This window comes from Balaenoptera physalus (assembly GCF_965194825.1).
Source record: "Balaenoptera physalus genome assembly, chromosome: 19".
Classification (NCBI taxonomy): domain Eukaryota; kingdom Metazoa; phylum Chordata; class Mammalia; order Artiodactyla; family Balaenopteridae; genus Balaenoptera; species Balaenoptera physalus.
Genome location: NC_138900.1, coordinates 54,471,758 through 54,497,536, shown reverse-complemented (window position 1 = coordinate 54,497,536; position 25,779 = coordinate 54,471,758). Strand labels below are relative to the sequence as shown.

At 44.6% G+C, this 25,779-nt stretch overlaps 1 protein-coding gene across 2 annotated transcripts in view; it reads right to left on the bottom strand.

Moving 5' to 3' along the window:
- HYDIN (HYDIN axonemal central pair apparatus protein) overlaps positions 1-25,779 on the bottom strand; it is a 443,025-nt gene that overhangs the window by 54,383 nt on the left and 362,863 nt on the right. For both annotated transcript variants that reach the window (XM_082438963.1, XM_082438964.1), the window contains 15 exons: positions 24,921-25,129; positions 24,543-24,725; positions 23,546-23,665; positions 20,645-20,804; positions 20,368-20,540; positions 19,547-19,745; positions 15,752-15,851; positions 14,207-14,306; positions 12,399-12,567; positions 11,642-11,880; positions 9,904-10,021; positions 3,835-4,039; positions 2,875-3,110; positions 823-974; positions 521-710 (listed from right to left, as the gene is read on the bottom strand). In XM_082438963.1, the coding sequence (XP_082295089.1) occupies positions 521-710; positions 823-974; positions 2,875-3,110; positions 3,835-4,039; positions 9,904-10,021; positions 11,642-11,880; positions 12,399-12,567; positions 14,207-14,306; positions 15,752-15,851; positions 19,547-19,745; positions 20,368-20,540; positions 20,645-20,804; positions 23,546-23,665; positions 24,543-24,725; positions 24,921-25,129 (2,553 nt within the window). The remainder of the gene's footprint in view (positions 1-520; positions 711-822; positions 975-2,874; positions 3,111-3,834; positions 4,040-9,903; positions 10,022-11,641; positions 11,881-12,398; positions 12,568-14,206; positions 14,307-15,751; positions 15,852-19,546; positions 19,746-20,367; positions 20,541-20,644; positions 20,805-23,545; positions 23,666-24,542; positions 24,726-24,920; positions 25,130-25,779) is intronic.

Sequence of the window (25,779 nt, the reverse complement as noted above, 5' to 3'; positions counted from 1 at the left end):
ATGTCATTTTATAGTGAAATTTTCCTGGATTCCCCTAGATGGGAGTAGATTATTTTCAAAAGTCCTACAGTTCTTTCTATAACACTTACACAATTTATCACTTTTTTTTTTGTAAAATAAAAACATAATTGCTGAACCAAAAGTCCCTTCTGATGTTATATCTCTCACCCCTGATGAAGTTTTTTTCTTTTTTCCTTATTACAAATGCAATGTTCATTACAGAAAAAAAGTGAAAAAATAAGGAAGACACTCAGAACACCCATAATCCTACCCACTCAGCTTGGTGTATTATCATTGCTCACTGCCTTGCACACTAATTATCAGTGTACTGTGTATCAGTGTACTATGTAATCAGACCACGCCTAATTCCCCTCTGCATGTCCCATGCCTTACCCAGGTTAACGTATGAGGAACATCAAAGAAGTTCTCACAAGTTAGGGACGGCAGAAACCCCAATGTCAGAAGTCTTACTTCTAAATGATTCTCCCTTTTCACCCCATGCTTCACCCTCCAGCAGTACCTTGGCAGGGATGGTGCCATTGTTCTTGAGGACAAGAGGCAATGTCTCTGAATGACCAAGCAGAAGCCTCTTAAAGAGGAGCAAGGGGTTTCCATATTGGTTATAGAGAATCGGCCGCACAACGGTCACTCGAGGGAGGTTCCCCTCTCCAACAATATCAAACATGAGGCTTCGATTCTTGGCCAGGTTGCTGCAGGGAACAGAAAGATCAAGGCCTGTCAGCCTAGCATGGCAGGAATGACATTTCACAGAGAGTGTGGCCTGTGGCCCTGCTGGAAGAGGGGGAGCTGGGGAGCTGGTACCTGGGCAGGCCGTCCAAGGTGGCCTCAAAGATACACTGGTAGGTCTGCATGGTCTGTGGGGTGAAGGACACCGTGGCAAAGGCATGCGAGCGGCTGGCAACACACATCTTGCTGGGTTCCACTTCAAAGATGTCAGTGATGCGGGCAAAGATCTGGTTGGGGGCGGGGAGGAAGCAGGGATCGGTGTGTGTGCCACTTTGCATTTGCACGAGGCTTGCTGCTCACCTCTACAAGCCCTGCTGTGACATCTCCCTCCTCGAAGCTCTGCAGTAGGCATGTCCCACTGCTTGCACAGTCACGATCCTGGAAGGAGCGGCCTGGGTACTCAGGGACCCACCCCTGAGCAATAATTGGCCAGACCTGTGATCTTGGACTCAAACAGACGAACTAAACCATATCTCAGATAGTCAGATCCCCTGGCCACCCCACCACCCCACACACACAAATAGATTAAGATGCCTGAGACCCCTGGTGGTTGCTGATGTGGGGCTGAGCTGGAAGCCAGACTAGAGAAAGGAGCAATGGAGACACCATGTGTGAGAAACACGTGGCTCCTGGCAGATGGGGAGCCACGGCTGGTCTTCTGAAAGCTGGATTTCGGGTGACAGCTCCAGTCCCACACACCTCTGGCTACATGCTGTGTTCTGCCCTGCGTGTGAGGTCTCGGATTCACTGAAGCAAACCTTGCTATGTTGGGGCCATCCTGAGTGGGTTTCTGCTCCTTCTAACTCCAAGAGCTTTGGCTAGAACCACCTTCTGCAGCACTTCCTCTGCTCCTGTCTTAGGGCAGTGTTTGGGGAAGGCTGTAGGGACTTAGGGACCCCTGGGACGGCCTCAAAAGGATTTTTTATTCTCACGGGAGGCAGGTGGGATTCAAGAGTGACTATTCCTTCTTGTTCTTAAGCTGAGAGCATAAGGTTTCTTTCCTCTTTCCAAGGAATAATCTGCAAATTAAGGAGGAAGATGACAACATAACGTCTGCAAATCCCTGTTAAAAACCGATCTTTGTTTAGAAATCAGGCTTGCTCACTTTTTACGTTTTTAGAACAGAATAGGGAGAAAGCTGCCTTTTCCTGTCCCAAAAAGGTCAGAAAGTGATAATAGTCTCTCAACCCGTGTCCCTCTGCGGTGACAGTCCCCCGGAAATGCACACTACTTTTGGCTCTAGACTAGACCAACCCTCTCGGTCATCTCCCTGCCACCATCAGACATGAGAACAATACCAACTCTGGGGCACAAGGGTCACCTGGGCTGAGATTCTATCTTCGGGCAGAGAACTGAGGTGGCTGAGCTGACACTAGGCAGTGTTTGTAGTACACTGATTGGAAATTAAGGGTGAGTGAAACCCAGCCCTCTCTTTTGCTACCCTGAATTTTCTGTTCCACTGCGAGGAAAAAGGGTCTCAGTATGGTCTGACTCAGACAAGGAAGGCAGTTTTGGTCTGGCAGACCCCGAGATGGACACTTATTATTTACCTTGTACGTAGATGAAGCTTGGCTTTAAACCAAGCCTTATATCCCTAGGCTCTGGGACCTAGGGGAAGAATTTAGCATGTCTGAGCCTCAATTTCCCCAACTATAAAATGGGGATAATAATACAAAATCCGGTACTACAAACTTCTGAGGATGAAATGAGATAATAAATGAAAATCACTTGGCACAGTGCTCAGCATACAGCAGGAGGTCAATAAATGCTCACCCTTTCACCTTACACTTATAGTCTGACACCCCCAAATCTCCCTCGCCAGACCAACATGCCACCTGAGCAGGCTTCGTGACCCGATCCTTGGCTCTCCCCACAGTGCTTTGTCCCGTAGACACGTGAGTGCTTGATGGAGGAGTGCACTGGTCCGTCGTGTGAACCAGTTTATCACAGAGGTACCCAGAGGAGGCGTCCTCTGGGATAAACGTATGTCCCCTCATATAACTTCCAGGGGGCCTGAGAGCCAGATAAGCCCCATTCACAATACAGGCTCCAGGGCAGGGGTTTCCAAGAGCTCTTGCCCTGGCTTTACGCCAATCGTGGTGGGCCGGGGCCACTGGGGCTGCTCACCTTGCTGGAGATGGGCTTAACCACAATGTTCACGTCACAGGCGATCTTTCCCATGTTGGCGATCTTGAACCGAGCCTTGGCCTGATGGCCCACCAGGACATTGCAGAAGATGAACTTGTTCTCATCCTCCACAAACAGCCCCCCGCTCTCTATGGTCTGCAGGATGCTGTACAGGTTGGCGCTGCTACAGAGTTGGTGCTCCTCAAATACCAAGGTGGTGTTGTCAGTCACGAAAGCTGGGGAGTGGAGGGAAGATTGTGAGACAAAGGCTGAGTGCTTGATTCCTGCTCTCTGTAATTCCTAATTTGGAGGTTTAGACTCCAACAAAGGACAATCATAGAGGGGAATTCACACAAGAGGGTGTGAGGGATGGGACAAATTCTGCCTCCTCTTCCTCTTTTGGACTGCTTTTGCTGGTCTCCAGACTCCAACCACCTTTCCCTTCCAATGGTAAGGAGGATAAGATCCGGGGCGAGCTGGGGAAGGAAGGAGGCATTTGGCCCACTTTGGTGAGAGGCTGCAGGGGACCTACAGCCAGAGCAAGAGGAGCTGCCTCCGTGCTTCATCTGAGATCTTTCTGGGCTAAAGTTGTAATACACTCAGTCACTGACCGTTGTTCTCTGTGCATATGTTACAGGGAGTGGCCTGGCCATGAGCAGGATTCAGTGTTTCTGGGTTCTGTGCCATATCCCGTTGCACCGTGATTCCCAGGTAACACTATCCATCTGAGAATCCCAGACCAAACTCAGGAAGACCAGGAGTTTAAAGCTGCACATCCTCTTCTAGGTGTGCATGCTCTGTAAGTCTATATGGAAAAAGATGGCTGAAGACACCAGAGGAAGATCTAAGGTCCCAAAGGAAGAAGCCCAGCCACGTCTATTAGGCTTCTGCAAGGGAGGGGGTTGTTACAGAGGAAGGAAGGTCTTTTAAGGGGTGCTGTCCCATCTGAGTGCCCAGTACCTGGCTGACAGGCTTCGGCCAACAGGCTGTAAGGAATGCCAGCGGGCTGGTCTCTTGGGTCTCGGTCAGAGATATCAATCGCTATAAATTCCTCACATCTTCCCACAGGGTCAGCCACACAGTCAATGGTCACGACCTGCATTCCTCCGGAAGGGATGGAGCCAAACCCAGGGTACACGGTGAACATGCCGTGGGTGAAGCGAGCCTGCAGGAAGGGTGGGAGGGGCAGGAGGGGTAGAGGCAGAGTGGGTGGCAGAGTCTGAGCCCTTCCACCAGAGTCATGAGATGGTGTCAAGAGGGACTGGATGGGGGGGACGGTTGGGGGGCTCTCCCCACAGGCTCTCTCTGGGCCCAGCTCTTCTCCTGGAAGCAGGGAGAGTCTGGAGGTTCTTCAGGGACAGGCTCTCTCGGCACTTCTTTCTATGCACATTCCTTCTGAACAGTCATGGTTAAGTGGGGGTCTAAGGGAACAGACACATTCTACATAGTACAACACTTACCCAGATGGGAAACAGGGGTTAGGATTATGGACTTCTGAGTCAGATGCTCCTGGGTTTGAATCGCAGCCCTGCTGCGTATTAACTGTTTGACCTTGGACAAGTGACTTCTCTGAGTCTTAGTTTATCAGTAAAATGAAGCTAAAGACTTTACCCTGAGATCACCGGAGGCTTCAATGAAAGAATGTGTATGAAGCAATTAGCAAAGCATCTGGCACAGAATCTGTGCTCAAAACATGGGGTGTTATCATGCACTTCTCTGGTTCTTAGGAGCTTCCTTCCTTTCTTTTTTATTTGCCCTCAGGCTTATTGAGATATAATTGACATATAACATTGTATAAGTTTAAGGTGTATGACATGATGATTTGATACCTGTATATATTACAAAATGATTACTCAATGACTTTTAACAGCTACCAGGAACAGCAGGATTTCATTCCTCCATCTTTCTGGAGCCCCTCCTTCCATACATACCTTAATTGTAGTGTTCACCATGTTGCTTGTCAATTGCTTATTTACCCTCTGCCTTTTATAAGTGTTTAAAATATGTCCTCTACATCCTTTTAGAACCATATCAGACAATGTTATAACTTTTTCTTTGCTAAACATAATTTAGAAAATTCAAGAGGAGAAGGAAAGTCTATTGAATTTACCCACATAATTGCTTGCCATGTTTTTTCTTCCTTCTTGATGCTCCATGATTCCTTCTTTTATTGTTTACTTTTTGTTTAGAGAACTTCCTTTAGCCATTCTTTTAGGAGAGATCTGCTGGTGACAAATTATTTTAGTTTTCCTTCATCTGAGAATATTTTGATTTTCCATTCATTTCTGAGGGATATCTTTGCTGGATATAAGATTCTGGGTTCACAGTGATTTGCTTTCCGCACTTGCAAAATGTTGTGCCATTTCCTTTTGGCCCCTATGGTTTTTGGTAAGAAATCTGCTGTCATTTAAATAGTTTCCCCCCTATATGTAAGTATATAAGGAGTCAGTCCTCCCTCATTGCTTTCAAGATTTTTTTGTCTTTAGTTTTTAGAAATTTGATTATGATGTGTGTTGGTGTGGATTTCTTTGGGTTTGTCCTGTTTGAGATTTTCCCAGATTCTTGTATTTGTAGGTTTAAATATTTTGTCAAATGTGGTAAGCTTTCAGCCATTTTTTTCCTTGAGTAGTTTTTCAACCCTACCTATTTCTTTTTCTTTTCTTTTCTTTCCTTTTTATTTATTTATTTGTTTTTTTGGTGTCATGATCTTTATTTATTTGTGGATTTACGTTATTAGTTATGTTTTAGGACAAATATGAATTTCCATTCTTTGAAAACAAAACAGCTTTGTAGAGGTTTATTCTGAATTATTTTACACAAAATAAAAATAAGGAAATATTTTTGTACATTCACATGAGAGGACATTTCATAGGAATCAACATTATATTTATGAAAGGTTTTAATGACTTAGGAAAATGCTTATGAGAAAGGTAGGTGAAAAAATAGTATAAAGTTATTAATATATTACCTCAATTGTACACATATGCCAAATATTATCAGTAACTAACTCAGAGTGATGGGATTAGGCATTGTTTATGCTTCTTTCTATCAATATTTTACTTTTCAACAAGAGTAAGAAAAGACTATTTTCCTTTTATAACAACACTAAAAAAACACTAAATGAATAAAATAGATAATCAACAAGGACCCACTGCATAGCACAGGGAACTCTACTCAATACTCTCCAATAACCTACATGGGAAAAGAATCCAAAAAAGAACAGACACACGTGTATGTACAACCAAATCACCTTGCTGCACACTGAAACCAACACAACACTGCAAATCAACCATACTCCAATATTAAACAAAACAAAACAAAACGAAACACTAAATGAGAGATTCACAAGGAAAAGCCTCCATCTATGGTTGCTTTCCATTTATGCAAAGAGATGAGATGGAGGAGGCAATGTACCAGGTTTATTCAGGCTGATCAGTCCCACCAGAGGGAAGAGAGGCAGCATGCTCAACTCTCCCCAAATATGCCTTCCTAGTTTGGCTCCTAACCCTTCTCCAAAGAATCTCACTCCTTCTTTCTCTCCTTTCAATATCCCCTACCCTGACCCCACCACCACCACAAATTCCATCAGACTATTCTCCAGGGCAGAATTAGCTAGTCCACCATTGCTCGATGACCAGTTATCATTTTTCTTCATTTGCATATGCTTTTAAAATAGCGTATTATATATCCTATCCTCTGTATTATATATACATGTATCCTATAAGGACATTATAATATCCTTAAACTAAGTGAAGACTTCGTAACAGAGTTTGGGCTGAATCCTCTGCTCCACTTGCTTGAATGCCAACTGTGTTCTTCCCTTCACTGGTGAAGTAGTAGCCAGAATGTAAACAGCCATCCATGAACACCTCCTCTTTACCCTACCTGTGTCTATACAGGGACTTTCTGACCTTATTCTCTCAAATGCACTAATGTAGTATATTTCTAATAATATAGCATACAAATTTTTACATTATTATAGCTCTACAAACACTGTAACCCAATAAAGGTTATTTCTTGAACTATTAAGCAACTAAACAGTGCAATTACTAATACATTTCCCTCTTTAATACAGTACACTTTCCTTCTGGAGGTAAGAGTGGAGAAGTAGAGCAGAGAGGAAGGAAGGAAGAAAAGAAGAAAGAGGAAGAGGAGGAACCATGGAGAGCGTCCCAAAGTTGTAACTACTTTGGGAAAGTAGCATAAAATAAAGCCTCTCCAAAGTGACATAAAAAATAGAATGCTTCTATTCTCTTTGTGTCACTCATCACCCAGTAGTCCTGGGAGGCCCTGCACTACAGGGTAGGAACCCCTGCTTGAAGCAAAATAAGAAAGAGTACTGCTACATCTTCTGATAAATTTTAATTAGTGCTGTTCATCATATATTTTTAGCTCTTTTTTTGAACACAGGGTTATTACATTAAACCATGTGACTTCTTTAGTCAATGAATTGTGAGCGGAAGTAAAGGGTGTCACTTTCAAGAGGTAACTTTAAGAGACAATGTATAATTTATCACACTTTCCCTTTCTGTCTGTCATGGCAACCCAAAAGCCTGGGTCTGAGCGTAAGGACAACCCAGCGCAGTGTCCTCCTTCCTCCCCCATAGACATTAGTGAGAAATATGAATAGAATTTTGTTGTTTAAAGCTATTGATAACTTTTAGGGTTGCCTGTTACCATGACAATAACAGACTCCGACTAATACTAATACTGGTTTAAGTTAATAGCAAACGCTGGCTTGCTCTGCAGCCCTACCTATTTCTTACCTCTTTCTGGAACTCTGATGACAGGGTTGTTAGATTTTTTGTTATAGTTCCACAGGTCCCTGAGGGTCTGTTTCATTTTTTTCCCATTAGACTAAACAGACTTTCAGTAGACTCAAAACAGTCTATTTTCTCTTTTTCTTTAGATTGGGCATCCTAAGACACCTAAGATTGGACACCTCTTGTAAAGATGTCAACATCCTGATCCCTGGAACCTGTGAATATATTACCTTACATGGCAAAGGGACTTTGTTGATATGATTGAATTAAGAACCTTGAGATGGGGATAGTATCCTGTACTATCCTTGGTCCAATGTAATCACAAGAGTCCTTAGAAATGGAGGAAGCAGACATAAGAGAGTTAGAGGGAGATGTGACTATGGAAGAGGCTGGAGTAATGTGATATGAGAAGGACCTGATCCACCATTGTTGGTTTTGAAGATGGAGGAAGGGAATCATGACCCAAGGAATGCAGGTATCCTCTAGAACATTGGAAAGGGAAGAAAGTGGATTCTCTCCTAAAGTCTCTAGAAAAGAATGCAGGTATCTTGCCAATACCCTGACTTTAACCCAGTGAGACCTGTGTCAGACTTCTGACCTACAGAACAATTTAAACAAGAGAAACAATTTGTATTGCTTTAAGCCACTAAGTTTGAGGTAATTTGTTATGGGAGCAATAGGAAACAGACACAGGAATTTTTATTTTTCTGGCTTCAAGTTCACTGAGTCTTTCTTTTGTTTCCTCCATTCTGTTGTTGAATCCATCCATTGAGTTTTAAATTTTGGTGATTCATTTTTTTCAATTCCAAAATTTCCATTTGGTTCTTCTTTATATTTTCTCTTTCTTGGCTGAGACTTACTATATTTTTATTTCTTCCAAGCATATTTGTAATGGCTTTTTGAAGCATTATGTTGGTTGCTTTAACATCTTTGTCAGATAATTCTAACATCTTGGTCATCTCGGTGTCAGCATCTATTGCTTATCTATTTTCACTTAGTTTGAGATCTTCCAGGTTCTTGGTATGCTGAGTGATTTTCAGTTGAAACCTGGACATTTTGGGTATTATATTATGAGACTCTGGATCTTATTTAACTTCTGTTTGAGCTGGCTTTCTCTGACACCACTCTGGCAGGGGAGGGGGTGAACACTGCCTTGTTACTGCCAGGCGGGGATAGTAGTCCAGATTCTCCACTCGGACTTCTTAGGGTGGGAGTTCCAGTTCCCCACTAGTCTTTGACTAATATTTCCCTTGTGGGGAGGGGTAAGAGTGTCTCATTACTGTTCTGCTGATTCCATGGGGTAGGAGGTCCCCTGGGGGGATGAGAAGGATGTTTCATTACCACTGGGTTGGAGTGGAAGTCAAGGCTCCCCATGTGGTGTTGCCATTGACAATGGTGGAGGTGATGGTGGGTAATGAATGTCTGCCTCCCTACTGAGTGTTCTTGGACATCACTTTGGCAGGGGGTCAGGACACCTCATTATAGCCTGGATTGAATGAGAAGTCTAGGCTCCCCACTGGCCTTTGCTTGATATATGTGGGGTAGGACCACAGATTTCTCTGTCATGTTTGACTGTAATATTACAGTTCTTATCTGAAAGTTTTCTGTCTTGCTAGGCTACCTTTTCCCAGTCCTTTGGCTAGTGGGAGAAGGCTTTTGTTGGGGCCTTTTTTGGTCCGTGCTTGTTGATGTTTCTGGATTGCTGGCTCCCTCAGCACCTGATCTAGGATATACGAAGTAAAAAGAAATCTCAGGGAACTCATCACTGTGATGTCTATTGGGTCCCAAGGACCCTAGCTGGTGTGATTTTTTTTTCTCTCCATTTTTCAGTCTTCTATGTTATACATACTGTCCAGGTTTTTAGTTGTACTTAGTTGGAAGACTAGGGAAAAAGATGTCTACTTCATCTTACCAGATGTAAAAGTCTTCAAATCTCCTTTTATTTAAGCCAATCTGAATGGGCTTCTATTTCATATCAACAAATGATTCTTGATTGAAATACTTATGAAGAGTAGAAACTAATTTCAAAGGAATGAGGAGCCAATGAAGGTTTTAAAGAAAAGAGGATATCCAAATTAAAAGCCATAACTCCTTATTTCAAGATGAAAGTGATATTTCATTATAAATATTTAATATTCCTGCCATAGTAGGAATATTCAAAATTCAAATCCTGCTATCCTAGGGAGGTATTTGTTGCTAGAACTAGTTGGCAGGTTTCTGTTGCTAGAACCCAGGGGTTTCCGTGAAAAAGGAAAAGGGTGCTCACCTGGTTTGTGACATTTACTTCTTTCTGAACAGAGTCAGAGAACTTGGTTGCCTTAGAAGGCCCAGTCTTGTAGAAGCTCTCGCTTTCCCGGGATCTTGCATGTCTAACATGGCTGACGCTGATTAAAGAAGCAAGAGTATACCCTCAGGTTGGGATGGTCATTAAATACCACCTGCCTGTCTGCTTGCAAGGTCCCTCCTCCTTGGAATGAGGAAAGGGCCTTTCCTTGCCCAAGAGGGCATTGGGGAGCAGAGTCAGCTTATTCATTATCAGCCAAACTCATTTAACAGTTGTGAAAAAAGTATGCAGAAATTATACTTATTAAATATGATTCATAAGGACATTAAAGACTACTGCAAGTAAATAATAGTTTTAAATGTTTACTTGAGTTCACTGGAAAGTTGTGTGTGGAAATTATTTGTAGACGTCAAATCTTTTATCACTTAAAAAGCGCAATGGCAAATAGATTAAATTCTGTCTCTCTTCTTCACATTTAGAGTCACGGTGTTTTTAAGACTTAGTGTAAACAATAGCACAAACACAGGTTTTGGTAGGTGTTCACTTCACTCGAAACTAGTTTACCCAATAATTGGTTTTTCAGAGGCCAGTTCACCTAAAATATTCAAATATATTTGAGGTACAATTTTAAACTTTTGAGAGTTTTATATATTTGAGCATTCACTTGCTGAATGACCAGAACAACTGGAGTTTGAGTGCTTTGCATGAATTTGTGTATGCTAAGATGAAAAATAAATTAAAATTAAAACCAATTTAAAGCAAAACAAAATTATAATATCTATAAATAAACATTATTAAATTATAAAATAAGTAATAAAAAATTAGGTTGAAATTAGATTTGGAAGAAAGAGACTTTAGACAGTTTAATTAAAAATGTCTTAATATGTTCAAACTTTGCCAAAATGGAAGAGGAGATCGACAAAAATATAAAACAATTACAAACAATGTAAAGCTGTATGTCTGATTTAAAACAATTAATTAGAAAGTCAATCTTAAATTACTAATTATTTAGAAAGTCAATTCGTTTGAAAGTCAAGACAAAGTACCTGGGAACTGGTAAAAAACCATCCCTAATTTGTCAAAAAAGAATATGACAAATAAAAGCCAAAAGCACTCAGAAAGGTAAATTGTTTTGATTAATTGATTGACAGCCACCTTTTGAAGAATACAGAGTTTTACTGTTGGAACAATTATTAAGTTAGCTGTTGTGATAAAGTGTCTTCATGGGGAGAAGGTAAAAACAGTCCCAGGAAAGAAGGCCTCACCAGGCTTTCTCTAGTCCAAATTTCCAGGGTACCCTTTGCCATCCCCCATCATGAAGCACAGCTATGATTTCTTTTGATTTAGCTTGCTGTTATAAATCCTACAGAATGACAGATAGGACAATGACTTACTGGTAAGTAATGTAGCACACTAGGAGTACCAGGACAACAGACACAGTCCCATGCAGAAGATTTTACATTTGTTCAATTAAAATGTATCATATATTGGACAGCAGTTAGAAAGCATGGGAAGTTTGGAGTCAGACATGTGGATTCAGAACTGAGATCCACTGATGCTTTCTTCCGTAATCTCGGATGAGTCACTTCTAAACCTTAGTAACCTTACCCACAAAAGGGGATTGGGGGTGAATTTAGATAAACTATATGAAAGCTCATTGTAAAATATAAAGCACTAATTAACCAGGGAACGGTGTGAGTTAAGAAAATACTTGTCTTACACTTTCTTTTGATGAAGGGAGCTCTCCCTTGTCAGCCTATAAAGGGTGTATTTGAAGTCGATTACACCTTGATTTTCTATGGTGAAGGAGGAGCTTTTACGCGTGCCACAGATCAAAGCCCCGAAGTTGATGATGGAGGAGGGGCTGATGTTGTACTTGGAGAACACGGCATTCACAGAAAACTTAATTGGGATGCTGGCAATGATTTCACCTCCTTCTGAGATATTGGGCTCAATAATCTAGAAAGGGAAAAAGGATTGGGAAGATGTCAGCCACCAGCATAACTCCGGAATTTCCATGACTGTCCACTTCATTCCGTATTTTCTTCATTGACATGAAGCCAAGTTCTCTATATCGTTCTCTTTATATTACTGCATCATCAATACGAGTAAATGCTAACATAAAACTTACCGTGTACCAGCCATGGGTCAACATGCACCACGTGTGCCTCCCATTTTCACTTCCCTTCTCTTCTTTTGCACTTGAAACTCAGTTTCCCTGTCTCTGGTCTGGTCTCTTCCGAAGACCAGGGGCCACATTTCTGCTCTGGGGTTGTCAATTTCTGATGACTCTGCATACCTCCCACCCGACCTACCCGTGCCTGTAGTTCCCTAAGCCCTGGTGTATCCTCTCTGGTTGCCACCAGGCCAGCACTCCCTCTCCCCTCCTGGAGCACGGGTTAGACTGCATACGCTTCCTTTCGGCGTGAGTCCCACGAGCCTGCCACCGTGTGAGTCCTCCCTTTGAGCTCGCTTACCTGACAGCGCAGAACTGGCTGGTGCTCGATCTTCACTTCCTTTTTTGCACGGAAGAGCACCTGGACATTTGTGGGTTTTTCCGTTGTGGTCAGTGAGCCCTTCTTGGGTTGGACTGAGATCATGGAACTTATATTGTTTGCTGAAATCCCTAAGGAGTCCACAGAAAAGCTGAGAGACAAGAATAAAAACTCAGTTTTAGTCATTATCTAGGGAACCCAAGGCACTAGAGATGAGACTCTAGACTGTTAAGTGCCTGCCATGTCCCCAGCCCTGTTTAACCACTATGCGTAGCAGTGTTCACTGTGCTTCGTACTCTGTGACCACCCCTCCTTAGCCAGGATTGACCAGGCCAAGCACTGGTGCTTGAGGCAAAGACAGCCATCTCTAGCCTGCGGTCAAGAGGGGTCCTTGTAGGAGAGCTGTGTCTAATAGGAACACGTGATGCTGGATAAGGACCAACTAAATCAATTCATTTCTCTCCCTCCTTGTCTCTCTGTCTCCCTCTCTCTCTTTGTCCCCCTTCTTTCCTCCCTCCCCGCTCGGAGACTGAATGCAGCACACACAGAGGGCACAGTGACGCAGAAGCCAGAGGATCTAAGGAAGGAGAGAGAGGGCGGGGGCAGAAGTCACGCAACAGAGGTGTTCAGAAGTGAGGCCACGGCCCAATGCAGGTGAGGTGAGGGGTCACAGAGAAAAGCTGACTCACGAGATGCCAGGGGGACTGGGGCTGGAGCAAGAAACTGAAGCTGAGGCGAGACACCTGGAGTTGCCGTGGGGACCCACATGTTATCCCCAGTGGGGTCCAGGAGACCTGGCCCTTCGTTGCTGTGTGCATGGTGCCTGTGCTTCCTCACTCCCTTGCACATCCCTTCAGTGAACCCTGATCACTTACTCCAACCCGAGGGTGACTCTGTTCCATGAAGCCTAAAAGAGCAGAGCTAACGCCCTGTCACAATCTAAAACAAAACTCACAACGGGCAGGATTCCATTCAGCACTAATTCCAAAGTGACTGTGGCTTTCTTCTAGGTTTGTTTAGCTTTTACTTATATTTATTTATTTCAATTTAGGGTTCTAAGGAACGGGAGTATTGAGGTGGGACTGCTCTAATTTCGGCAATCTTTGAACTAAAGCGAAATTATCATGAATACACTGAATGCCTCCAAGTCTGCCAGGGGGAAGCCCCTTCATCAACGCTGAATTCTTCTGGGGGAAGGATGGCCTTCCATAACATCGACTGGCCATAGGTGCTGGCACTGCCTGGGGGACCTCCTCCCTCCCTGCACCCAGCGTCACTCTTTCCTCTCTGAGGAATCTCCCTTATTTAGTGTTTCGTTTTTAATCTCAAGGACGAGCACAAGCTGGAGCTCTATTCCACCAGGCCGCCACTTGGAGTCTATAATACAGTAGTTCTTAAAATTAAAAAAGAAAACTGGAAAATCCCTAGGTCTTGACATGAAATCCTATGTAGACCGCCAACTTATGAAACAGAGAGGAGCTGAAAGGAGGGCAGGATGGCTTAAGGCCAGGGCCGCCATCTCCGGTCTCTCACTCCACCCCTAAGACCATCCCTCACCCCAGTATCTCCTCCTCCCAACCTCCCCCTGAGGCTCTCCCCCCACCCCCAGACCCCTGTGGCTCCAGACTGTACAGCAGTTGGGATTCTAGTCATCTGAAGCCAAGAGGAGCTAACAGCAGAGATGGTTCTTATGATTTCCCTGATCGACTCTTTTAAAAAATCTCTCAGGCAACACACTTCTTGCCATGAGTGGACGTGGATGACCACATGCTGGATGATTTTTAGGTTACCTGAACATGACCTCGTATCTCCCACGGTTCTTCAGTTGCAGGGGCTGCTTCACCTCCTCCATGACCCTCACAATCCCAAAATCGAGGCCTCCTTCAGCTCCTGCAGAAGCCAGGGGCCAGGGTGGGGAGGGGTGGTATGAGTGGGCATGGGAGCTTCCGGTTGAAGTTCACACGGAAAATCCATGGCGACAATTTCAGAGAATCTGTTTTCTGAAAACACTGTGCCTAGAAAAGCCTCTTGTAATTGAGCCTTAGTAAACAAACAACAGACAATGCTCTTGCGCCCAGTTCAATGGGGGGGCTCCCTCTGGCTTCTATCCTAGGATCACTGTTCTTCCTTTCATGTCTCTCATTAGCTAAAACTCCCAGTGTTGAAAAAAATTTTTGATCATGTGTATAATATTCAGAATTGGGATATAACGTATACATCTGTATTGTTATACTTTGCATTACGTCATAAACATTTCCCCAAACAATTAAAAACTCCCCATAAGTGTGATTTTAATGGCTGTATAATATACCATAATACGGCTGTTTCATAATTTACAATATTATTCCTACAATAATAATATTCCATTATAGATAGACATTTAGGGTATTCCTAATCTTCCATTATTATAAATAATGCTGCAGTAAGTGTTTTTGTACATAAGACTAATGACACCTAGGCAAATATGTAGCTTTAACATTCTACAAGTCTTGCCGAGTAGGAAAACTATCAGAGGAAGGAGGGCCCTAACCTGGGTGTTGGTGCAGTGTGGTAGGCAGAATAATGCCCTGCACCACCCCCTCTCCCGCCCCTGCAAGATATCCACGTCCTAGTCCCTGGAACCTGTAAATATGCTAGCCTACATGGCGAAGGGGAATTACGGTATTAGATGGAATTAAGATTGCTAATCATGTGACTTTAAAATAATGGAGATTATACTGGATTCTCTGGGTGGGCCCCAAGTAATCACAAAGGTCCTTAAAAGTAGAAGAGGGAGAACCAGAGAGATGGCAGCGTGAGAACGACCTGACCCAACGTTGCTGGCTGTGAAGATGGAGGAAGGGGACCATGAGCTGAGGGACGTGTGTGGCTTCCAGAAGGTGGAGAAGGCAAGGAAATGGGTTCACCCCCAGAGGCTCCAGAAGGGGACGCAGCCCTGCCAACACTTTGCTTTTAGCCCAGTGAGATCCATTTTGGACTGCTGACCTAAAGAACTGTAAGATAATAAATATGTATTGTTGTAAGCCATCAAGTGTGTGGTAATTTGTTAGGGCAGTGATAGAAAAGCAACACAGGCAGGCAGATAAGAGCTCACTCTCAGGTGACTGTTCAGAAGAGAGCTCTGCAAATTTTATATTTGGACCACGCCTTGTTGTCTCCCGTTGGAGAAATTAAGATTCATAGTAACACTGCTAACATCACTTGAACTTGCGTGATTACTATTTACCTAAATTCCACCTCTCTCCCCAACAACCACTGATCTTTCTCTACACAAGAAGCATACTGCCTAAAAGATGTGACCTCTAAATACCCTTTCCTTGAAGGGGTCAACAGACCTTTGGGGAAGGTGATGTCCAAGGCAACGTCGTAGGACTCAGCAAAGATCAGGATGTTTTCAAACTGAACGACACCAATGAGGTTGTCTGCGTCTAAAACCTGTCGGGGTAAGAGAAATTCTTTTGTAAAAGCAAGACCCACAGGGTGCTTGGAGCCTGAACTATGGAACACGCAGGAGGGATCATGAAGAAGGGGCTATGGAAAGGAACATTTTTGAAATGCGTTTAGCTTTTGTTTTCACTGAGCATTTGGTAGGATGAGTGTTCTTCCTAACACCCTTTGGGGAAGGTTGGTGTAGACAATCAATAAAAAGATGGGGAAATGGGACTGCATTTTCCATCCTGTCCACTTACTGGGTTTCAATTATTTGCATGATTGTCACTACCTTACTGAAGTTTGGGTTGTGAGTATACATTGCAGGAAAGTGTTCTTTGAACTTTCAAGTCAAATAAACCTGGAGAGCATTTTTCTGACAGTTGAAATGAAAAACTTTTATATTCTAAATTATCCTTGCTTTACTAGTTTTATAAATCTGAACCATTCTGTTCTTTGTCTCTGATTCAACCTATGAGTCAGATTTTTCATATAAAATAAGTGCTAGATTTTTCATATAAAATAAGCGTTTAATGTTTCTCTTTTGGAAATTTCAGATTTTAAAAAAATGAACATCATTACTATTGGAAATGTTAAAAAAAAAAAAAAAAAGCAAGACTCCTAGCCTCCAGCATCTCCCTGTCCCTTCTGCTGTCATCCCTGGTGGTAGTACCTCCCTCACTCTCCTGAAGAACATCTGAACTGGTATCAGCTGTCAGCTGGATCCAACTGTTGACTCTTGAGACTAATGGTGGGCAATAAAGGGTCTGTGTGTCAAGGGGAAGAGCCACTTGGGGTGTGGGTGTGGCCCTCCTGCATCCGCCTGGACACCACCTGCCTCTCTGCTGAAGCCTCAATTTGAAAAACTAAGTTACCAGCTCCCCATTGCTTGTGTTTTAGGTGCCAACGGGGAAATCTGTAGCTGTCACCAAACAAGTTTTAATGCAGAGTTTCCATCTTATCTTTTATCAAGCATTTTGCCAGTGTTTCACAGAGCAAATTCGACTGCTTAAGTTTACCTTCTTTCTTTTGATGCTCAAACTCTGACAGAGATGACAAGAAGGGCTGGCAGCAGGAGGGAAAAATAAGACAAAGAACTTGGTTTATCAGATCCAGAATTTATATAGTTCTTTTCTACTGATAGATACCAAGTACCCAGAGCATTCTATTTCCTTTGCTTCCCTGCTTGGGAGTGGGGGGCAATTAAATTTTGTAATTGAGGAAAATAAGAAGGAAAATTTAAGAGGTGCAAAAATCAATTAGAGTTCACCAGAGCGCTTTTCAAAGGGACCAGAAAGCAAGGCATTTCCTCGTGTAGATGTTGAAGGAATGTAACCTGGGGAAGGGAAGCCTTAGACCACTTTGGGGGCCTGAGGGGAGATCCACTATGTCTGCTTTGGTTGGAACATATAGGAATGTGATGTCAGTTGTTAAATTACACAAATGTTTCCATACCAGTTGATAAACAGCTGTCATGATGACCTCTCCAAGTGTCCCTTTGATGCTTGCCTCCTGCACCCTCACGCTTCACCACGGGAAGCCCTGGGCTCGCCATGATCCATTAACTAAAGGATGAAGCTGGCACAGCTGGGACCCTACACCTGCTGTGTGGCCTGGATTCACTGTGCAGAGATCCCTGTCTGTGTAGAGACTGGTGTTAAAAATGCTGACTGTCACCTCTGGGATTCATATACATTTGTGGATTGAACGAATCTATCAATATCTGTTTTCAGCTATATGAAGGGCTGTCAGGGGTAGGTGATAAGACAGATTAATTAGATCCATTGACTGGCCCCAAAAAGTAGAAACAGGATTAATGTGTGTAAACTACAGGGAGAAACCTGAGTGCAACCCAACAAGGCATTAACAGTCAGACATGTTCAAAGGAAGATCAGGCTCCTTGGAGATACTTGGTAAGTCTTCTATCCCTGGGGGTATTCAAAGAGAAGCTTGGGTGACTTCTTTTTTTTTAATTTTTAAATTTTTTAATTTAAATTTTTTAATTTTTTTTAACATCTTTATTAGAGTATAATTGCTTTACAATGGTGTGTTAACTTCTGTGGGTGACTTCTTGATTGTTGCATTATCAGCTCAAGCATCAAAAGTCAGTGACATTCATTCATTCATTCGTTCATTTGTTCATTCATTCAACAGATTTTACTGAGTGCCTTTTACATCCAGGCCTGTGCTAGACACTGGGGATATGATGGGGTAGTGAGTTGAATGATGGCCTCCAAAAGTATGTCCATGTCTTAACCCCTAGAACCTGTGAATGTGACTTCATTTGGAAAAAGAGTCTTTGCAGATGTGATTAAGTTAAAGATCTCTAGAAGAGATCATCTTGGATTATCCAGGTGGGCCCTAAATTCAATGACAGTGTCCTTCTAAGAGACAGAAGAGTAGAAGACACAGACAGAGGGAAAGGCCATGCGAAGATTGAGGCAGAGATTGGAGTGATGCAGCCACAAGCCAAGGAACATCTGGAGCCACCAGAAGCTGGAAGAGGCAAGGAAGGGTTATTCTCTAGAGCCTTTAGAGGGAGCATGGCCTTGCAGATACCTTGATTTTGAATTTCTGGCCTCCAGAACTGTGAGAGAATAAACGCCTGTTGTTTCAAGCCACTCATTTGTGGTCATTTGTTACAGCAGCCCTAGGAAACTAATACAGATGATGAGCAAGTCAGGCAAGATCTTGCTCCAGTGGAGTTCACATAAGGAAGTAAAGAAAGAAACAGGATAATGTCCAAATGGGGTGGGTGCTCTGAAGGACAGAAGACAGGGTGAGCGATTGCACATAATGAGGTTTCCTCAGTGGGATGATTAGGAAAAGCCAGCTGAGGCAGTGCTGTTGAGCAGACCCTACGGCAGAAGCCAATCCCCACAGAGCATAGGGACAACATTCCTGGCAGGGGTGCTGCAAGGCCAGGGCCCCGAGGCAGGAAAAACCTGATGTGGATACAGAGGCAGGCAGGTACTCAGAAGTAGAAGTAGGTGAAGACCCTGGGCTTTATTCTTAGTACAATGGGAAGAGAGCCTAGTGCTTTAGGAAGGAGTGACCTGATTTGACTGACATTGTAAAGATCCCTCTGGACATGTGCGGGGAGTGGGAAGAGGGAAGCCGGCTAGGAAGCCTCTGCAGAAGTCCAGGTGAGCGACACAGCAAGTGGCCTGCATGAGGGTGGTGGTGGCAGTGGAGACAGGGAAGGGCATGGGCAGGAGATACGCTGGGAGACAGAATTGTCAAGACTTGTTGGAGGACTGGGATGGAGGGGGAGGCCAACAGGAAAATGGAGGAATCAAGGATGACTCCTGGGTGTCTGCTGGGAGCCACTGGGCGGAGGCTGATGTTTACTGAGTTAGGACTCTGAGGGGTGACTGGGTTTGGGGGTCTTAAGTCAGAAATCTAATGCTTCTCGAGGGACAGTAACACCATTCATTCATTCACTCATTCATCCACTCTGCACTGATTGAGTGCTCTGTTCTTGGCACTGGGAAATCAGCCATGAACAAGACTGCCTTTACGGAGCTTACAGTTGTAAGCAGAGCAGGATATTGTGGGTTAGGGGGTGTCAAACGGGGATCAGATGGGAGCGTGTAACATGGAGACCTGGCTTGGTGGGTATGTGTGTTGGTGTGTGTGTGTCAGGGAACCCAGTGTGTACATACTTTGGTGACCAAGTCTGAAGACGTATGAAGCCTTACCTCCAAGCGAATCGCCTTCTTGATGTTGATGGGTTTGGAGGGTTGGAAGTGCACTTGTAGGCTATGCTCAGCCTTGGGGGCTATGGTCCCCTGCATTGCAGACACGGTGAAGTCTTCGCCCAGGTGCTCCAGGCTGGTGATCCTCCAGGCCAGGGGCAGTAGTGTGATGTTGCGGAGAAGAACTACCTTGAAGTCTTTCCTGCAGAGACCAAGAGAAATTTTGCCAGTTTCAAATGATTTTGATTTATTATGGCAGGTCAGAAAAAGCACCTCTGGTTATTCTATTATTGCTAGTTCACTAATAAGTATTTATCAGGGAATGGGACCTACCTGTGATGATCAAGGAATGCAGGATACATTAGCAATAGCCTCTCCCAGCTTCCTCAGAAATAAACATTCTCTATTTAGAGTAATACAATTCCAGTGAATGACTATGTAAGTTCTAGGTTTGGTCTAGTGTTCTGTGTTTGTCCTCTAATTTCTAGAACCAAGATTCTTAACCTTTTAGGGTAATGGACTGAAAATCTGGAAAAAGGTAGTCCTTCTTCTGAGAAAAATGCAAATGTGCACACACTTTGGCAGCTGATCTTAGGGGAGTCCTTAACCATTTTGAAGTCCATTCACTGAACCCAAGGTGACAACCTGTGAACTCAGAAGGTTACTAAACTATCCTGATTTGCACAGGACCAGAAGTTTCCCAGGATGCAGGGCTTCAAATACTAAAACCAGCAAGTCCCGAGCAAATCAGGATGAGCTGGTCACCTTAGAACTAAATGTTCTTTAAATGTCATTCCGGTCCTGGTATCACCCAGAACTCTGACCTGTGCAGCAAGAGCCGGTCAAAATGCAGTTGTCTGGGGTCCAGCTCCAGTTCTGGGCGGACGCCCTGGCAGCTTAATTTGAAGACGGCTGGCTTGGGGCTCTCCTTGATGCAGCAGACAATGCTGTCTTCAAAGACACCAACTGCGGTAGGGTAGGCCCAAACGTTCAGCTTCTAACGGGAGAGTCAAAACAAAGTACGTTTACACCGAGGATACCAAGGCCTCAAATTTCCCAAGAAAGCCCTGCCCTGGTAGACTTGTATCCATGTGACTGTACCTGCTTCTCACTGGGTTTCAGAATCATGTTGACGGGCTCCAGGAAGTAGGTGTTTGCTTTGACATCGTTCTGAAAGCAGAAGGACACCTCCACGACCATTGGGGAACTGTTCAGGATTGTCAGTGTCTCCGTGTTTCCTGGGAACAAGGATGACTTGTACCTGGAAACAAACAAACATTAGGGATGTGGATGTGAGGATTGGCTGAGAATTCAGGTGGAAAAGGAGATTGTGAGGCGTAAGGCAATTTCAAAGGATAATGTGGCTACACAGAGGCAGCGTCATGGAGGCTAGGAACACAAGCTTTGTAGTTGTGAAGACTTAGAGCTGTGATGTGACCAGCCCCCGCTCCCATCCCAAGCCTTGGTCTCCTCATCTCTAAGATGGGACGATAATATCCCTTAGGATTTCCATGAGTATTAAATGAAATAGTGCACCTAACGCTCTGAGGACAGCTGCAGATATCAAACACCCGATCAATGGTAGTTATTACTATTGCAAAGATTTCTGACTGAAAAATCTGTAGCTCTGTCCTTCCCAGTGCTTATACTTCCAGGAGAGATGATAATCTGAGTAACCTGTTATTTCCTATCTGTCTTAGAGATGACCTCATTTACCACCTTCTCCTACACCTGCGCAGGATGCTACTGTTCCGGCACGGATTGTCGCTGTTCACTGTTACAAGGTTGTTTCTGTTCCCTAGTGCCTTACGGAGAGATCCACGGAATGGAGCACTGGAAGCTGCCCAGTTAATGGTACCAAACAGAAAAGGAACCACAGGAGGCACAAGGAAGATTAATGAACACACACGTCGCAGGAGGTCATAGCACAGGTCAGGAAAGCAGGGCACCACAGTACCCACTGGTGCCCAGAAACAGTCTGAAAGGCTCTCTGGACAGGCTAAGATGGAGGAAGGAAGGAGAGGGCATTGCAGAGACTAAATCAAAGCCCGAGAGACGAGCACTCTCTGTGTAACTGCCAGAGAGGTCGTGGCCTCCACATCTCGCTGGTAATCACCACCACTGAGCACCGCTGGAAGTTCCATGTGTACTAACCAGTTCAGTCTTCCCAAAACTGTGCAGTAGGTGCTATTATGTTCCCACTTTGCAGATGAGGACATTGAGGCTCAGTAAGACTTAAAAGAATAGATGAATAATACTTGTTTCTGGACCACTGTAATCGCCCTCCTGGATCCCTGCCGTCTGGCCCCATATCCTGGTTAATTCCAGTGCTGCTCTGAATACACGCCTCTCTGAATGGCCATCGTTTCCCTGAATCCGACCTCCAGGCTGCTCTGTACATCATGTCCATCAACCTGACTCCCACTCCTTCTCTCGCCCAAGTCCTTCTACTGGGCTTTGAAGATCCTCTCCATCAACAGTCAACACCCTTCACCTTCATTTACTAGGCCAGCACCTTAGGAAATAAACTGGAGGTTATGAAGGGAATGGAGAACTAAGTTGGCTCATTAGTTTCACCAAGCAGGCATAGAAATAATCATTCTCTACTTATCACAATCAATGCTAGATTGAATTAAGACATGGTTGAGACCCTGGTTCTATTTTTGGTCTTGCCTCCCTGCCTATACACTAAAAAACTTACATATAACTGAAAAAACTAGTATTACTAAATATTTCTGATCACTGACCTTACCTGGGCCCCCGGTTCTACCTGATAATCTTAATCTATTTCTCTATTATTCTCCCTCTCCCACTTTGCACAAAACCTGTTTCATACCTTCTCCATTTTCTCAACATTTTAAACTTCCTTCCACTTGCCTCACTGTTAGGGATGCCCTCACATCATTCATCATGGAGAAAACAGTTGCATGGGAACCTCCTCACCATGCCAGCCAAATCTGTAAACCTACCTGCACCTGAAGCCGTCTCACCTCCCTCCAACCTAGCATGAGATGATGGTCCCTCTTCCTGGCAAAGGCCATCATCTCCACATCTCTTTGTGTTGTTTCAGGGAGCTGCACCACTGATGGCCCTTACGTGCTCTGCAAACTCTAGCCGCTTCCTCGCTACTTCCCCTTGACATCCAAACATCATAAGAACAACAGCGTACGAACAGCCTTCCCTGCACTCCACGTCTCCCTCCCGTCCTCAACTCCCTCCATCTCCCTTCACAGCCAAGCTTTCCCAAAGAGCTATCTCCACACTCTGTCTCCATTCTCTCACCTCCCACTGACTCCTCAACTCACTTCACCTGGGCTTCATCCTCAGAAACCCCTCCGCAAAGGGCTCTTGCTGAGGCTCCTATGACTTCCGTGTTGCTGAACCCTGTGGATGCTGATGTTCTCATCTCTCCGCCCTCTCTGCAGCAATCAACATAGCTGACCACACCCTCTTCTCATGGCTCCATGACACCACCCTTTCTCGGTTTCCACCAATAGCTCTGGCCCTCTTTCTTATCTTCTTTGCTGGCCTCTCCTCTTGTGAGTGGTGGAGTCCTTTGAGGCTCCAACCATGGTCCTTCTCTCCTTACTGTGGCCTCTCATCTTAGGTGATCTCATCCACACCTGTGGCTTTTGTTGTCTTGAAGATAGACTCTCCTCTGAGAACCAAAACCGTATAGACTATGCCCTGCTTTACGTGGCTACTGGCTGTATCTCCCAAGCATCTCAAACTTAACATATCCCAAAGTGCACACTTGACCCTACCTTCCCCTACCAAAACCTGGTCTTCTTCCAGGCTTCCCCATCTGGGAAAATGGCACCCCTGTTCATTTGGGACCTTAGCAGAAACTTGGGGCACAAGAACCCAGTTCTCCTGATATGTGGTTCTCGGCTAACTGAGGCAATGTTAGTAAAAGCTATGTCTCCATAGGAACCCCGCTTGTACTATTCATGAGTCCAACCCAGGGGTCTGAAATCTGCTTTGAAATAATGGAACACTTACTTATCTCTTGATTTTCCACAAAGCAGTGGCCCGAAGTAAAACCTCTCCATGCTCACAATATACTTCTTAAAGATGACCTCGTTTGCCTTCATGTCCCTCTTCTGCTGAGGGAAGACCACTCTGAACACAGGGGAGGAAGAGGAGAGGAGAGCTGTCTGAATTGCCTCCACATGATGTATACATGAACCCAACACTCCTTGTTCAGCAAAGGGTCCAGGTGTCTGGAGACAGAACGACTCTTAATTTGAGGACATTTATCGAGCCTTTATTCCTGTACCCTCCCATTCCCAACCCCGAGTGAAGATAGTACAGTTTGAACTTGAGAAAAAAGATTCCCAGTGGTGTCTTTCACTGCTGATGATGGGTGAGCTGGATCCTTTATCAGCTGATGGGGCTGATGATGGAGCTGAGCTGGATTTCCGGTTCTAGTGTGCCCAGCTAGAAAAAGTCCTGAGAAACCCTATGGAAAACTAGTTCTGGTGGATCTTAACCAGCTTCTGAATTCTCTGCCCAACGTGGTCCATTGGTGAGAACTGCAAAAAAGCTCCTCTTGGTGGACAAGCTATAAAAGGCCCCACTAGCTTGCTCAGTAAGGTGCCTTTATGTGGTGCATAAGGGACTCAGTGTTTGGTAGCTCAGGGAAAAATCTCCTGCCTGTGGAGATTCACACATATATGGATAGTATAGGATAAAAAGTCCTACAGTAAATATAAAATCGGTTTACATTTGCTATATAGTTAAATAAGCAAACTAACTTGTCACAGGAAGACTTTCCCCCCCTCTTCACTCCTATTAGCTTTCTCTTTATTTCAGTCTCATGGTACCATATCATTCCTGTGACTTAGTCAATGTCCAAGACTTTGGAGCCCAACACAAGAGGGCCTGAGATGCTGTCCCAGTTCCACATTTGTATTCAGAGCCACCTTGTTCAGGGCACCATGGGGGAAAACGAAAATGTATCTGTCAACCTTTTCTTTTCAAAACAAAGTACACTTACTTTGGGTCTTGGCAAATGTATGGGTAAGTGCAGACACCTCGGCAATAAAGCTGGTACTGGCGGTGAGTTCCAAGGATCTCAAAGTTAAACGTTTGGTCAAAGATCCCAAGATCACTGGAAGAGAAGTGCACTCGCAATGTCACCTCACCATTGGCTGGTACGATCCACCGGAAATGGTTCAGCCTGAAAATGACCACACAGGCTTTTGAAGTGAGAACGCTTCCTTCGGGCCAAGAGAAGACAGGATTGGTGCCTGGGAGGAGTCCGGTCCTGCTGGGGTTATAGGCATGACCGCCCTGCTCCCATCTGGTGCTGTGACAGCCACACCCTCCATCTGGGGCTTCAGCCTTCCCCTCCCTGGGCTGCTCCGAGGCCCACCTGGGGAATTTCTCCTGTGAATGCTGCCCAGAGAAGTTGTTCTGCTCTACATCCGACAGGGGAGCAATGGTTCCAGAGGTTCCCCCAGAAAGGCCCTTCCTGTTGGAGGCCATGCGACGTTTCTCCTTCTGAGTCTCGCGGGTCTGATCTGTTTTTTCTTTAGTTTTCTGTCTGCTCCCCTTAGATGAGGTGGTCTGCTCCTCCTGGGTCTTAATTAAAAATGAGCACCGGGTCTTAAACATTCATCTTATGAACACAGGAGCAGGAGACAGAGACACCCACGACATATGCCTGCAGTCTGCGGTGACCGCGCTGCAGGTTCAGGAGGCTGGAGGCTGCCTAGAGCAGCAGGGCCCAGCCTATGACACTAGGGTACAAGGGAAGAGGTAGAGTGGAGAGAGTCTAGTGCTTTCCTTGGCACCCCATTCCCTGAGAAGGAGGCCAAAACTCCAGAGGACGCTTGAAGCTGGCAGGGAGTAAGTTCCTATACTGCATTTTGTTGTTGCACTTCCTTAGTATCTTTTAATCTAGACCCCTCCCTCCCTCCCAACCACACTGACTTTTGGCAGAGACCAGATCTGTATTCTTACAGAACATGCCATAGTCTGCAAAATTTCTAACTACTCTCAGAGTGTCACTTAACTTATTCCTTTACTTCCCGCATTTCATGTAAACTGAAAATTAGATTTAAAAGCTTGATTAGCTTCAGAGATGATGCTGTGTACACCACACTCCATCACGATGGGAGACAAACAATGTCAGGCTGACCCCTGATTACAGACGCAAAGTGTGTTTGTGTGGCTGCAGCGGTGCCCGCCAGATCTTGGCCATGGCAAAGTGGACCTCCCCCTTTGCAACC